Genomic DNA, 13,149 nt, shown 5'->3' on the forward strand with positions numbered 1-13,149 from the left:
TCCCTCAGGCTCTGCCTCTGCCCTCTGACGTTCAAGCTACACCTCAGCCCTCCGGATCCCTGCATCAATCTCGGGGGGTCGTCACTGCGGCTCTGTTGCGGTCGTCTGGGTCCTCAGGGTCACTCCACTCCATCTGCGCTGTGGTACCTTAGAAACTGCATAACAACACCATAGCAACCACCGTGAGTACCTTAACAACCGCACAGCAACACCTTAGCAACCACCCCAAATATATCAGCAATTGTAAAGCAACCCCCTAGCAACCATCAAGAATACCCTGGCAACTGCATAGGAACAACCTAGCAACCAATCTGAGTACCCTGGAAACTGCATAGCAACAGCATAGCAACCACCCTGAGTACCTTAGCAACTGCATAACGACACCATAGAAACAACCCAGAATACCCTAGCACCCGCATAGCAACATGCCAGGAATCACTCAGAATACCATAGCTATACACTAACAATTGCATAGCAACACCATAGCAACCACCCCCTAAGTACCCTAGCAACTCCATAGGAACCACTCTGAGTACCTTAGCAACCACATAACAACACTCTAACATGCTACCAACATGTAAAATCATTCTAACCTGTTAACCTGCTAACAGATGCTAATCAAGATAGCAATGTGTTAAATTATTGCTGTCTGTTTTTTTTTATTTATTAACAGGGCTATTCACATCCCTGTAAACATGCTCCTGCAGGGCCCATATTGGCTTTTTTGGGCTCAGTGCTCTAGGTCCAGCCCACATCAAACCTAAACAGGTCCAGTGTGGGATTGTCCAGGTGAGGCCTACAGCTTTGGGCTCACTGCGCCTCTCTGTGATCAGCCCACACCAGAGAACTGCCCACATTAACCCATGATGGTCCAGTGTGGATCAGCCCAATCGGGCCCAGAGCAACTTTAAACATTACAAAAATAATCTGTAATAATACAATAACAAAACAGTTAGATTATAAAACGGTCAAATGACTGGAATAAAGTAAAATCTCCTTATTTAAATAAGCTGAAAACACTGTCACATGATCAGCAGCAGAACATTAAACACTAACAGATCTGTCTAGATCTCAACATCTTCACTTACTACAATCCAGTTTGACTATTTCTTTCATACTAAACTTTTAGATGTTGATGTTTTATTGAAAATCACAGTTGACGTCACCGTTATGGAGGTCAGTGTTTGCTTTAGTTGGGCTCTTGACCCTTGATCTCCAAACTTTAGTGTTTCTCTGGCTGCTGTAACTGTGTGTTTCTGAAACACTTTTGATTAAACAAAAACTGCAAGAGAAACTCTGGTTAGATGAAGTTGATCACTTTATTGATGATTCAATGGTCAGAATCAGAGAGATTTATATTTTACAGAGTGTGATTTAGGGAATGTTTGAGTGACAGACGCTCCTGCAGTCATTGACCATTTCTTTCTTAATGATCATTAACTGTTATTTTCATTAACAGCAGATTTATTGTTGTAGATTAATATTGAGGGTCCAGTGAGGGATTCCTGGGGTTAAGTGAGGGCTGCCAGTGCAGGACCAGTACTAAGAGGCCAACGTTTTACCAATGAGCAAATTCTCGGGCCTGCTGGAGACCCTTACGTTATAAGCATAATATTATGAGCACCTTCCTAATATTGTGTTGGTCCCTCTTTTGAACAGCTCTGACCCGTCGAGGCATGGACTCCTCTAGACCCCTGAAGGTGTGCTGTGGGATCTGCACCAAGATGTTAGCAGCAGATCCTTTAAGTCCTGTAAGTTGTGAGGTGGAGCCTCCATGGATCGGACTTGTTTTTCAGCTCATCCCACAGATGCTCCATTGGATTGAGATCTGGGGAATTTGGAGGCCAAGTCAACTCCTCAAACTCGTTGTTGTGCTCCTCAAACCATTCCTGAACCATTTCTGCTCTGTGGCAGGACACGGGTCAGCCTTCACTCCCCACATGTATCAATGAGCCTCGGCCGTCCATGACCCTGTCTCCGGTTCACCTTCCTTGGAGCACTTTTGATAGATACTGACCACTGCAGACCGGGAACACCCCACAAGAGCTGCAGTTTTGGAGATGCTCTGATCCAGTCGTCTAGCCATCACAATTTGGTCCTTGTCAAACTCACTTGCTGCCTAATATATTCACCCACTAACAGGTGCCGTAATGAAGAGATGATCAGTGTTATTCACTTCACCTATATATATATACACAAATAAATTCTGGAGGTTTGTTTAAGTTGTAGGGTCTAATTGAGTTTCATTGCTCAATATTAAAAATAATTTTCTCGTGCACTGTATTTCTGCTGGTTTTCACACTTCATCTCTCTCACACACATTCACATGCAAATACACACAAACATCACCTCCTTTTTGACACTTGCGGCTCCTGAAGGCATCAGTGACGTCTGAAACTTTTTATGAACGTTTATTTTAGCAGAAGCGTATTAAACCACAGTGTGTTTAAAGATTAAAGTGTCTCTACACTCACAGTTCTTCTCTCTCATTGACTCTCAATTGAACTCTTGCTATTATATTTGCTCAAAAATGCATGTTTAGTTGATGTAAATCTCTCAGATCGCTGCACTGAACTCATCTGTGGTTGTTTTGCTGTGAGTTGTTGAAAGACACACCCGACGTCTGTGGTTTGGTTGAGTGTGGTTTGTGTGGACAGATCAACTGAATCTGAGTTTAACAGCAGAAAGATGAATGTAGGGACACTTGATCAGGCCAAACATCTGTGGATTCAACCGACACGTGTGAACAAATGTGCTCAAATATAGTCATGATGAGAGATAAAGATCACAGTAAGAGCAGAGAGGAATATAAACTGAAGAAATGACTCAAGTTCACACGTTTATTTTTGAGACAGCGCGATCAGTTTATTTTTCGTCTAATTTCACACTCATGTTTTTCACACTTAATTTTTTCCACTCCAGTGGTCAGCATCTTCTTCGAACTGTTTAACAGTGTTTTCACCAACAGCTGTGATGAGATCAATGTTTGTCAGCTTTTAAAAGATATTTTTAAAGTTTAAATGTGAATTCACTGATTATTACACCAATATATTCTTTTCATCTAATAGTTTTTCTTTTGAATGGCCTGGTAGTTTCTCTAGTGTTTATTATATGAATAAAAGTGTCTGCTAAATGATTAAATGTAAGTAAATCCAGAAACAAAACAAAGTGGTTTAATATATTAAAAAGCAGTGCAATTTCTAAAACAATAAACCCCATTCTCTGAACCCAATGCTCAGTGGCTTAAACCCATTTGTCAAATCGGTCACTTTGTAGGCAAAACCTTAAACAAGTTCAGGTAGTTAAGACACTGTTTGCAAATCTCATCCACTCTTTTTGCAAAACTATAAACACATTCTTACTCACTAAAACACATTTTGCTCTGTGTTGCAAAAGTTAAACACAACTACAACACAGTTGTCATCCTTTAAACACAATGACTCAAAATTATTCACACTTATTTCTAATGAAGTGATCAAATCAACTGTATGAAATACAGGTCAGTTCAGAGTACACAAGTGATACAGGTGCTGAATGATGATACCAACAATAGATGGAAAAACAATCTGAAAAGTAGAGGAGGAAGAGTATGTGTAAGAGGATGATGAGGAGAAAGAGCAAGGGGTGTGGAGACAAGGCTGTCAAGGCTGGATCCGGCACAGGGTCTTCCCTTTGCCTGGCAAGAGACGACATTGCCTGTGATGTGGAAAATGTCCTCAACAATATTCAATAATATTCAACAATATTATTGATCTGACAGTACTGACATTATAGGATGAGAACTGAACTAAGCTAGCCTAGATGATGACATCACTGTTTTCTGCAGAACTGCTTTATAGAGGAAAATAATTACAGTCATTTACATAATAATTGATGGTCTTTACAATGTAAGTGAATCAACACTGAACTGACTTCAGCTGAACAATGACACTATTTTCTTTTAGAGCTGTACAGCCAAAATGAAGCATTACTGGTCATCATGTACCTGTTATCACTGTAAAGCTGCTTTGACTATACTATACTATACTATACCATACTATACTATACTATACTATACTATACTATACTATACTATACTATACTATACTAGACTAGGCTAGGCTATGTTATACTATACTAGGCTAGGCTAGGCTATACTATACTATACTATACTAGACTAGACTAGACTAGACTAGGCTAGGCTATACTATACTAGACTAGACTAGACTAGGCTAGGCTAGGCTAGGCTATACTATACTATACTATACTATACTATACTATACTATACTATACTATACTATACTATACTAGACTATACTAGGCTAGGCTAGGCTAGGCTATACTATACTATAGTACATACAGTATACTATATATTTACATGTGATTTCTATACATTTTATGTAATGGCAAAATGTGTTTACTGTGTTACAATATACTTTTTTCTCTGTAACCTCATGTTCTGGATGTTGTGTTTTCCATTTTCTAATGTAGTGTCTAATGAATGATCTGTAGTGTTTATATATTGTTTAATGTGTGTATGATCTGAAAGCTTTGTTTGATTTTGCCATAAAAGTCAGAGGTTTTGTGAAATTAGTTTGAAGATTGGATTTGTGTTTAATGTTTTGAGAAAATGTGTTTTAGCAATTGTGAAATACTGTATTGTCAGTGGGATATTGTGTATGGATCTGTTATTCTCAGAGGTTATATCAGTCTTGGTGCTCATGTGAAGATAAATCAAGACACCTGAAATAGTTTTTAACTGTGTTTACATGTATTTATTTTTCAAGACTAACAGAATAATTGTGTCAAATCAGATCAACAGTGAGTAGAACTGCATATGAAAAGGACCAGAAGGAGGCTGAAGAATTTAAAATTATATTAAAGCATATTTATTTAAAATTGTACAAAAGGAGGCATGTAAAAATGTGGAAAAATATGAAATATAGATATATCTTGCATATAAACTTTTAAGATCTTTACACTATAAACTGTCACAGAGAGAGAGAGAGAAAGAGAGAGAGAGAGAGTGAAAGAGAGAGAGAGAGAAAGAGAGAGAGAGAGAGAGAGAGAGAGAGAGCTGTTAGTGAAATAACACATTAGTTGTCGCTTCAACAGAGATAAACAAGACTGACAAATCTATTAAAAACATGCTTTGTTCACGCCATGTTGTGATTACTGTTATCACGAGATGAGAAAACACATGATTTTATTTGTTCATGTCATCAGATTCAGAATTATGTGCTTCTGTCACGACATTAATAATCCCAAAATGAGTCTCCAACAGTCAGGTAGAAGTTGGAGCTCTCAGAAAATTACAAATTATAATATACAGTAATTACAGTAATTATGATGTGCCGTGAACTCAACAAGCATAAATAAAATAGAACAAAAACACCTTTTGACCTTTTGGCATGGACTGTGAACAACAGTCATTAACTGATGAAAATCCTTCACAGAAACTTTGAATTAAACAAAACACAAATAAAAGCACATTTGGAACAACAGTGTGGATTTATTTATTTATTTATTTATTTTTGGGCCAAAGTGATTTCATTTATTATTTATCCCTGCGTCTTAAAAAACTATGACTAAAAAAAATAAAATAAAAAAAGGCTTAATATTACACAATTTGGTCACAATTTAAATTTTAAAAAAAAATATATATATATATATATATATATATATATATATATATATATATATATATATATATTAGGGCTGGGCAAGTTAACGCGTTTTTATCGCGTTAACGCATTAATTAATTAACGCCGACAATTAGTTTATCGTGCGTTAACGTACTTTTTATTTTGAAAGTCTGTTGCTCACTGCGTTTGAATACACATAGATAGACTGTAATAATACAACAGAATACAACACAAACCATGGGTCACAGGAGGGGTGGAATGTTTATCAGTAGGCTACTGGCTGCTTGGGATGAGCGTCATCACGCGTCTCAACCAATGAAAGCATTTGTTGTGTGTCTAAGAGAGCTACAGCGCGAAACAGAAAATATCTGGTGCGGACAGAAAAATGGAAAAAGGTACCGAAATCTTAAATGGACATTTTTATTTTAAACCTCTTCCACACGGCGTGAGTTTGTGAACTAAAGCTATTTGTAACCACTGCAAAGCTGAATTGTCTTATCATTCGGAGTAAGTTACTTCGAGTCTGAAGTTTCACTTAAATGCAATGCACACCGTTGATGCCAGCAAATCACCCACCCAAACAAACATTGTATGAAAAGAAGAGGACTAAAGGCGACGGCGTTACAACGTGCACCAACTGTTGCCCTCAACGGAGACTACTGGACATCGCTGGGTAACCATAATTACCTCGGAGTTACAGTGCATTACATTGATGAACAATGGGAACTGCATTCACATGCTCTGACTGTAATGAAGACACAAGAGAGACATTTTGCTGAAACATGCGCTGAACATTTTATTCATGTTGCACAGCAGGGACGTTTCAGATAGTGCAAGAAATATGATCGCTGCTGCGAGACATCTGCCTTTTGCAAGAAATGTTTACAAGAAATGTTAACTGCTACTAACTTTTTACTGCTGTAAAAAAGCACTTTATTTGTTTAAAGTTTTGACAAACCAAATGTTATTGCACTTTTGTTCATACAACAGTACTTTGAAAGAATAAAATTACACAATACACTACTTTTGATTTCATTATTGAATTTTGCGCATGCTGCGATTAATCGCAGAAAAATCATGCGATTAATCGCGATTAAAATATTTAATCGTTGCCCAGCACTTATATATATATATATATACACACAAACACACACACACATACACAATTTTTCCATAATATTTGAAATGTCCTGTTGCTGTTTGGATGCAGTAAAACATCTGGCTCAATGCAAAACAAGTATTGGATGTCATTCAGCAAATATATAGGGCAGTATTTATGTATAACTTCAAACTTATTGGGAAATCTTTCAAATGATCAAGATCTGATCAACGTCTTGAGACTGCTGCATACACCACATTATTCTGCACTGTAGCTCTCTGAAAGAAAACACAAAAACAGCATTCATCAATGTATTCATCACATTATTGGCACATCTATCCATCCTCTTTACACAAGCACAGGAAATACAGCAGAGATACTTTTGACAGCAATTTCCTCACAACGGGTCCAAGAGTTTGGAGAATGCAGGATATCCTTACGGAAAAGAAGTTCATTCAAGTGTGCTATTACAGTTTTTGCCCGTTGCTTGAACACTATAGACCCATGCTTAGACTAAAGTAACACAACTTGAAGCTTTTGTTACCGTACCTCAAACACATGTACCCATACCTTAAACAAAAGCGCTGCTTTGCACTCTAGTTGCAATTCTGCAACACACTTACTCCTTTATGCAACACACTTGGTCCTGCATACTACACTCTATTTCATACATTCAAGACACTTCGTTCAAAAATGAAAACTTAGGGTGCCATTTGGAAAACACATGTATCCAAAATACAAAACACATCGGGTAATTGCAACCACTCAAATACACACCTCAAAACACTTACTTACAAAACTGAACACCAATCAGCCAGCTACAAAAAGGCCTCAGTTAAGCCATTTTGAGAATTTTGTAAGCATTGAGAGAAAGAGGTGAAGACAGAGGAAAACAAAGAGAGAGAGGAGTAGGACATGGTCAAAGAGGCTATGCACAGAACAATATTTCAGATGATATTAGAGCAATGGTGTTGGATCATGTGGCCAGACCCAAACAGACGGCAGGATCTATAATCCCACCCATGCACAATTGGCCTGTTTTTCTGTATTTACAGCAGTGTATTTTGTTTTATTTTTCTATTATTTTTGCGTTACTGCATTTACTTTACTGTACTGTATAGTACTGTGATGTGCAGTATTGAGTTGATGTCATTTGTAACCTTTCAGTTCTTTCATTTTTGATTGTTGTGAAAAACTTTGTTGGAAAAAATACCAGAACAAAAACTGTAAGTGTTGCATTGAGCTTCACAGAATGCTAACTGATGAACTGAATAAAAACAGTGAAAATTAAAGACTGCAGTGTTTTATATAAAGTAGACTAGTGTGTTCCCCCTGATCTGAAAGTGTATGCCTATGATGCAAGTGTGTGTCATTTTGTCATCAGAGTTACATTTTGACAAAGGAATGCTAGGTTTTGACAGCAGAGTTTCAATTTGACAGAGATGTGAATGGTATATTTCCCAGTGTTGTGTCATATTTACTTGTGTGTAGAGTTTTGGCGCAATGAGCGAAGTTTTACAAAATGTGTTCAAGCAACAGGCAAAAACTGTAATATGCTTCTTTTAAACTTTACATAAGAATCAGTCTACTTTTTATGTACTTCTCAGAAATAAACTTAAAATCACTTTAAAGTATACTTGACATATACTGACAGAAATAGTATATTTGGCCTATACTTCTACTCCAGCAATCCATGGTTTTTCATTATATGCTAGGGGGCGCTATTACGAATCTTCTGAAAGAGAGATTGTTGGAGAGGGTGAAGGTTTTTAAATTGTTAGGTATTTATTTTGATACGAAGCATACATGGGCTGAACATATAAACAAAATAGTTCTTCATTAAAAACTATTTATGTAGAACTGATCCGGTCTGTATTTGTTTATGGTCATGTGGTATATGAATCAGCTTCAAAAAACTTGTTAGAAAAACTCATAAAATAAAATACAAGCTCAAGCTATGAGACAATATTGTGGAGCAGTATCATCTTTACTGTGTATATAGACAATATTTTGATCTACTCCATTTCTCTCAAGGAACACGCATTCCAGCTTTACAAGTCTTGTTAGGAGAGATGCCACTAGAAATGAGAAGGAAACAATTAATGATCAACTACTGGACTAACCGACAGTGAACATCCACGAAAATGGTCTTACTGAAGTGCTGAGAACAAAATAAAAGGTGTAGAATAAGTTTTGGGTGGATTAGTAAAATAGTAGTAAAATTATAGACGCAACACTTGTTTTTGCCCCCATTTTTCATGAGCTGAACTCAAAGATCTAAGACTTTTTCTATGAACACAAAAGGCCTATTTCTCTTAAATATTGTTCACAAATCTGTCTAAATCTGTGTTGGTGAGCACTTCTCCTTTCCCGAGATAATCTGTCCACCTCACAGGTGTGGCATATCAAGATGCTGATTAGACAGCATGATTATTGCACAGGTGTGCCGTAGGCTGGCCACAATAAAAGGCCACTCTAAAATGTGCAGTTTTATCACACAGCACAATGCCACAGATGTCGCAAGTTTTGAGGGAGCGTGAATTGATTGTTCATTTCTCTACCATAAACCACCTCCAAATGTGTTTCAAAGAATTTGGCAGTATTTCCAACCAGCCTCACAACCACAGATCACATGTAACCACACCAGCCCAGAATAATATAAAATGTTAAATTAACAAATGATTAAAATGTAAGAATTCAGAGAAAAATTGTAAAAGAATTAAAACAACAAATAAGAATAAAATCTCAAGAAAACTGTAAAAAAAAGTCAATAAATTAGATTAAAATAAATTAATAAAAATGTTATTACAATAAAATGATTAGTTATTAGTTGATTAAATTAATGATTAATATAAATCACATTAATTTTTAAATAAATAAATAGTACATTTATCAATATTTCATTATAGTGAGTAGAAAATAATGTAACTTCAGAGATATTTTAAGATTTATAATATTACATTTTCTGGTATATTAAATGGGTAGATGCATTTTAAATTTCAGGATGGTGGTCCTTATTTCCACATATTTCAGGATCCACTTCTAAAAGTGTGGAAAGCCTGATTTAGTGGATTCACTGCTGTATTTTAAAGTTGTGTGTCAGCGGACTAATGTTTGTGTGTCTCTAAATGATGTGTAAATCCACAAACACATCTACTGCTTTATCAATATATGTTGTGGTGCTGCTGTGGTCCTACCACATTAATGTGACTTCGCTAGCTTTTAATCTTTTAATCTAATCGCTATTACAACGTGTTTGCATCTCGCTAGCTTGTTTACTTGTCATCAGTCTCTCGTGTGCTCCTTTTTCTACGTGTTCATCAAACAGCTGTGTTAAGTCGGATCAGTCTACAAACACGGTGAGTCATGTCATCCTCTCCTTGTATTGTAACGTGCTCTGCCTGTCACATGTTCAGTATAGCTTTCTCTGCCAGTGACGAGGGATTTACATGTCATAAATGTAGGGAAATAGTCAGGCTGACAGAGAAAATCTCAGAATTAGAGACACACATCCAAACTTTAATCGAGGATAGTAAGAATACAGGGGCTTCAGATACTGTTTTGGATGCGAACTCTGTACATTGTTCGGTTCCGGCTGTAGAGCCCGCGCAGCAGGGCACTTGGGTAACGGTGAGGCATCCTAGCCGTGGAAAACACCACTCTTCCATTCCAGTAAGAACATCAAACAGGTTCTCCCCACTCAGTGACGCACCCACTGAGAATCCTGTTGAAAGTGCCCTAGTCATTGGCGATTCTATTACACGAAACGTGAAAATAGAGACACCAGCCACCATAGTCACATGTTTGCCGGGAGCCAGAGCACCTGACATCAAAGCAAATTTAAAAGTGCTGGCTAATGCTAATCGTAAATATTCTAAAATTATTAGTCACGTCGTCACATATGATGTTCGACTTCGCCAGTCGGAGATCACTAAAATTAACATTAAAGAGGTGTGTGAACTCGCAAATACAATGTCAGGAGAAGTAATTTGCTCTGGTCCCCTTCCTGTTCGTCGGAGTGATGAGATAGTTAGCAAATTATCATCACTCAATGGCTGGCTGTCTAAGTGGTGTCCGCAGAATAATATAGGTTTCATAGACAATTGGAAAAGTTTTTGGGGCAGACCTGACCTGTTGAAAAGAGATGGTATTCATCCCTCCCGGGATGGTGCTGCTCTTCTCTCTAGTAATATGGCAAATAGTCTTAGAGCTGAAACATGACAAACCAGGGCCCAGGACAGGAAGCAGACATATTGGCTAAACCAACCGTCTGCTAGCTGCCTCACGTTACAGAAGTCAGATAAATCCCAACACACAGAAACTCTTACACCTAGATATTATCACATAGAGACTGTGTCTGTACCCTGAATTAGTAAAAACAAAAAACTTCCAAACCCAAAATTTAAATCAATTAAATTAAAAAATAGAGATAATACTGATAAACAAATAATAAAGCTTGGGTTGTTGAATATTAGATCCCTTTCTTTAAACGTACTTATTGTAAATGATATTATCACAGACAATAATCTAGAAGTGCTGTGTTTGACAGAAACCCGGCTAAAACCTGACGATTACATTACTTTAAATGAGTCCAGCCCTCAAGGTTATGATTATCGACACAATCCTCGACAGAAAGGCAAAGGGGGAGGTGTTGCTGTAATTTATAGTAATATTTACATTTGTGCTGGCTACTGTATACAGGCCACCAGGACACCATATAGACTTTATCAAAGAATTTGCAGATTTTCTATCAGAGTTAGTACTAGCTGCGAATAAAGTCCTTGTTGTTGGTGATTTTAATATCCATGTAGATAATAAAAAAGACTCATTAGGATTGGCATTTACAGACATTCTAAACTCTATTGGTGTTAGACAACACGTGTCAGGACCCACTCATTGTCGTAATCATACTTTAGATCTAATATTGTCACATGGAATCGATATTGATGCCGTTGAAATTCTGCAGCAGAGTGACGACATCTCAGATCATTATCTAGTCTTGTGTATACTACATTTAGTCAAGGCTGCTAATCTGCCTCCCTGCCACAAATATGGTAGAACCATCACTTCTACCACTAAAGATCACTTTATAAATAATCTTCCTGATTAGTTTAATCGCCTTGGCATGCCAGACAGCTTAGATCAAGTTTCTTGTACTCCTTTTGCCTTAAGATTATTAAGTGCGTTACTGAGTACATTGCCTGTTGGAATGTGTGGATTGGAATTAAGCACAGGTTGAGTTTATAGTTGAACCTCACTGTATAGTTTGGTTTTATATGTGCCTCCCTGAGAGCTTAGAGTTTGCCACTAGAAGCTGACGCCACGTGTCGTTCTGAGTTGTAGGCTCCGTTCGGGCCTCCTTTAGAGCATGATGGGGTAGGTTTGTACTCCTCTTGCTTTAAGAGTGGAATGTGTTTTTTACTGAGTACATGACCTGGTGGTATGATAGCTCAGGTTGAGTTAAACTAGGTAACCTCATTTGAGAATGATGGTTACTCTACTTGGCTCCCTTTGTGCTTAGAACACTGCTGTGAGCTGATGCCATGTGTCTAGAAGTTGTAAGCCCTCTTTTGGGCCTCCTTTAGAGCATGTTGGCATATGCTGTACTCCTCTTGCTTTAAAGAGTAAAAAGTGTATTACTGAGTACACTCATTGGATTGTGTTAGGTAGACTGTTATGTGGGCACTCTCAGTCTAATTCTATTGGATCTGCATTCAGCAAGCAAAGCTGTTCAGGCCCTTCACAGGCCCACTTTAAGCTTCCCCCTCCCATTTCTGGGTGTTCTCTAAGCAGACTGAGTACATGTCGGCCTTTAGTAAGGCCGCTGAAACGTATCTCTACACATATAAAATTGATGTCATGTGGCAGGCCCCCTCCTGGACCTCCATGATTTTGTGCCTACAGTACGGTTTATCTGTTAGGTCAAGCTTCAGTACTCCCCTCGTTTGAGGGTTGTCCTGCATAGTACTTAGCTCCCAAAGCTGGTCAGTTGTTGAAGGCCTCTCTGAGGCCTCCCTCTTAGGATCAGCTCTTAGGCTATTATACTCTCTCCTTGTTGGATTCCTTTGGAGTACAGCCTCCTCAGTGCAAATAATCACATACTGAGTAGATCCTAGGATTGAGCAGAGTGTTACTCCCCTCATTAGTAAGGGTAAAAAGTGCTAAGCTGAGTCTTGCTCTCCAGGATGCCGTGATTGGAGAATCTGTGATCAGAGAGGTTGGCCAAGACTAGGTTTCTGTAAAGTAGACCAGGTCAGGCCTCCCTGGTGGCAATTAGGGTTGAGGACGTTCCCCTGACAAGTGACTGGCTAGGGTTCCCTCGGGCCCCCTGGCCACATTCCCTTAAAGGTACCCAATTTTCTTTGGAAGGAAGCTTGTTTCCAGAAGCCTTTGAGCCTATGTATGACCCGTAGGTGGAGTGGTTAT

General features: G+C 38.1%; 2 protein-coding genes across 2 annotated transcripts in view; one reads left to right on the forward strand and one right to left on the reverse strand.

The window, feature by feature from the left end:
- Nucleotides 1-13,149, reverse strand: part of LOC137002951 (hepatic and glial cell adhesion molecule-like) — a 99,866-nt gene that overhangs the window by 74,826 nt on the left and 11,891 nt on the right. The window lies entirely within an intron of this gene.
- Nucleotides 5,249-10,944, forward strand: LOC137013844 (uncharacterized). The gene is made up of 2 exons (XM_067377847.1): nt 5,249-5,267; nt 10,325-10,944. Exons 1-2 carry the CDS (start codon nt 5,249-5,251, stop codon nt 10,942-10,944), a joined length of 639 nt encoding a protein of 212 aa, XP_067233948.1.

The sequence above is a fragment of the Chanodichthys erythropterus genome, chromosome 3 (genome assembly GCF_024489055.1).
Source record: "Chanodichthys erythropterus isolate Z2021 chromosome 3, ASM2448905v1, whole genome shotgun sequence".
Lineage (NCBI taxonomy): Eukaryota > Metazoa > Chordata > Actinopteri > Cypriniformes > Xenocyprididae > Chanodichthys > Chanodichthys erythropterus.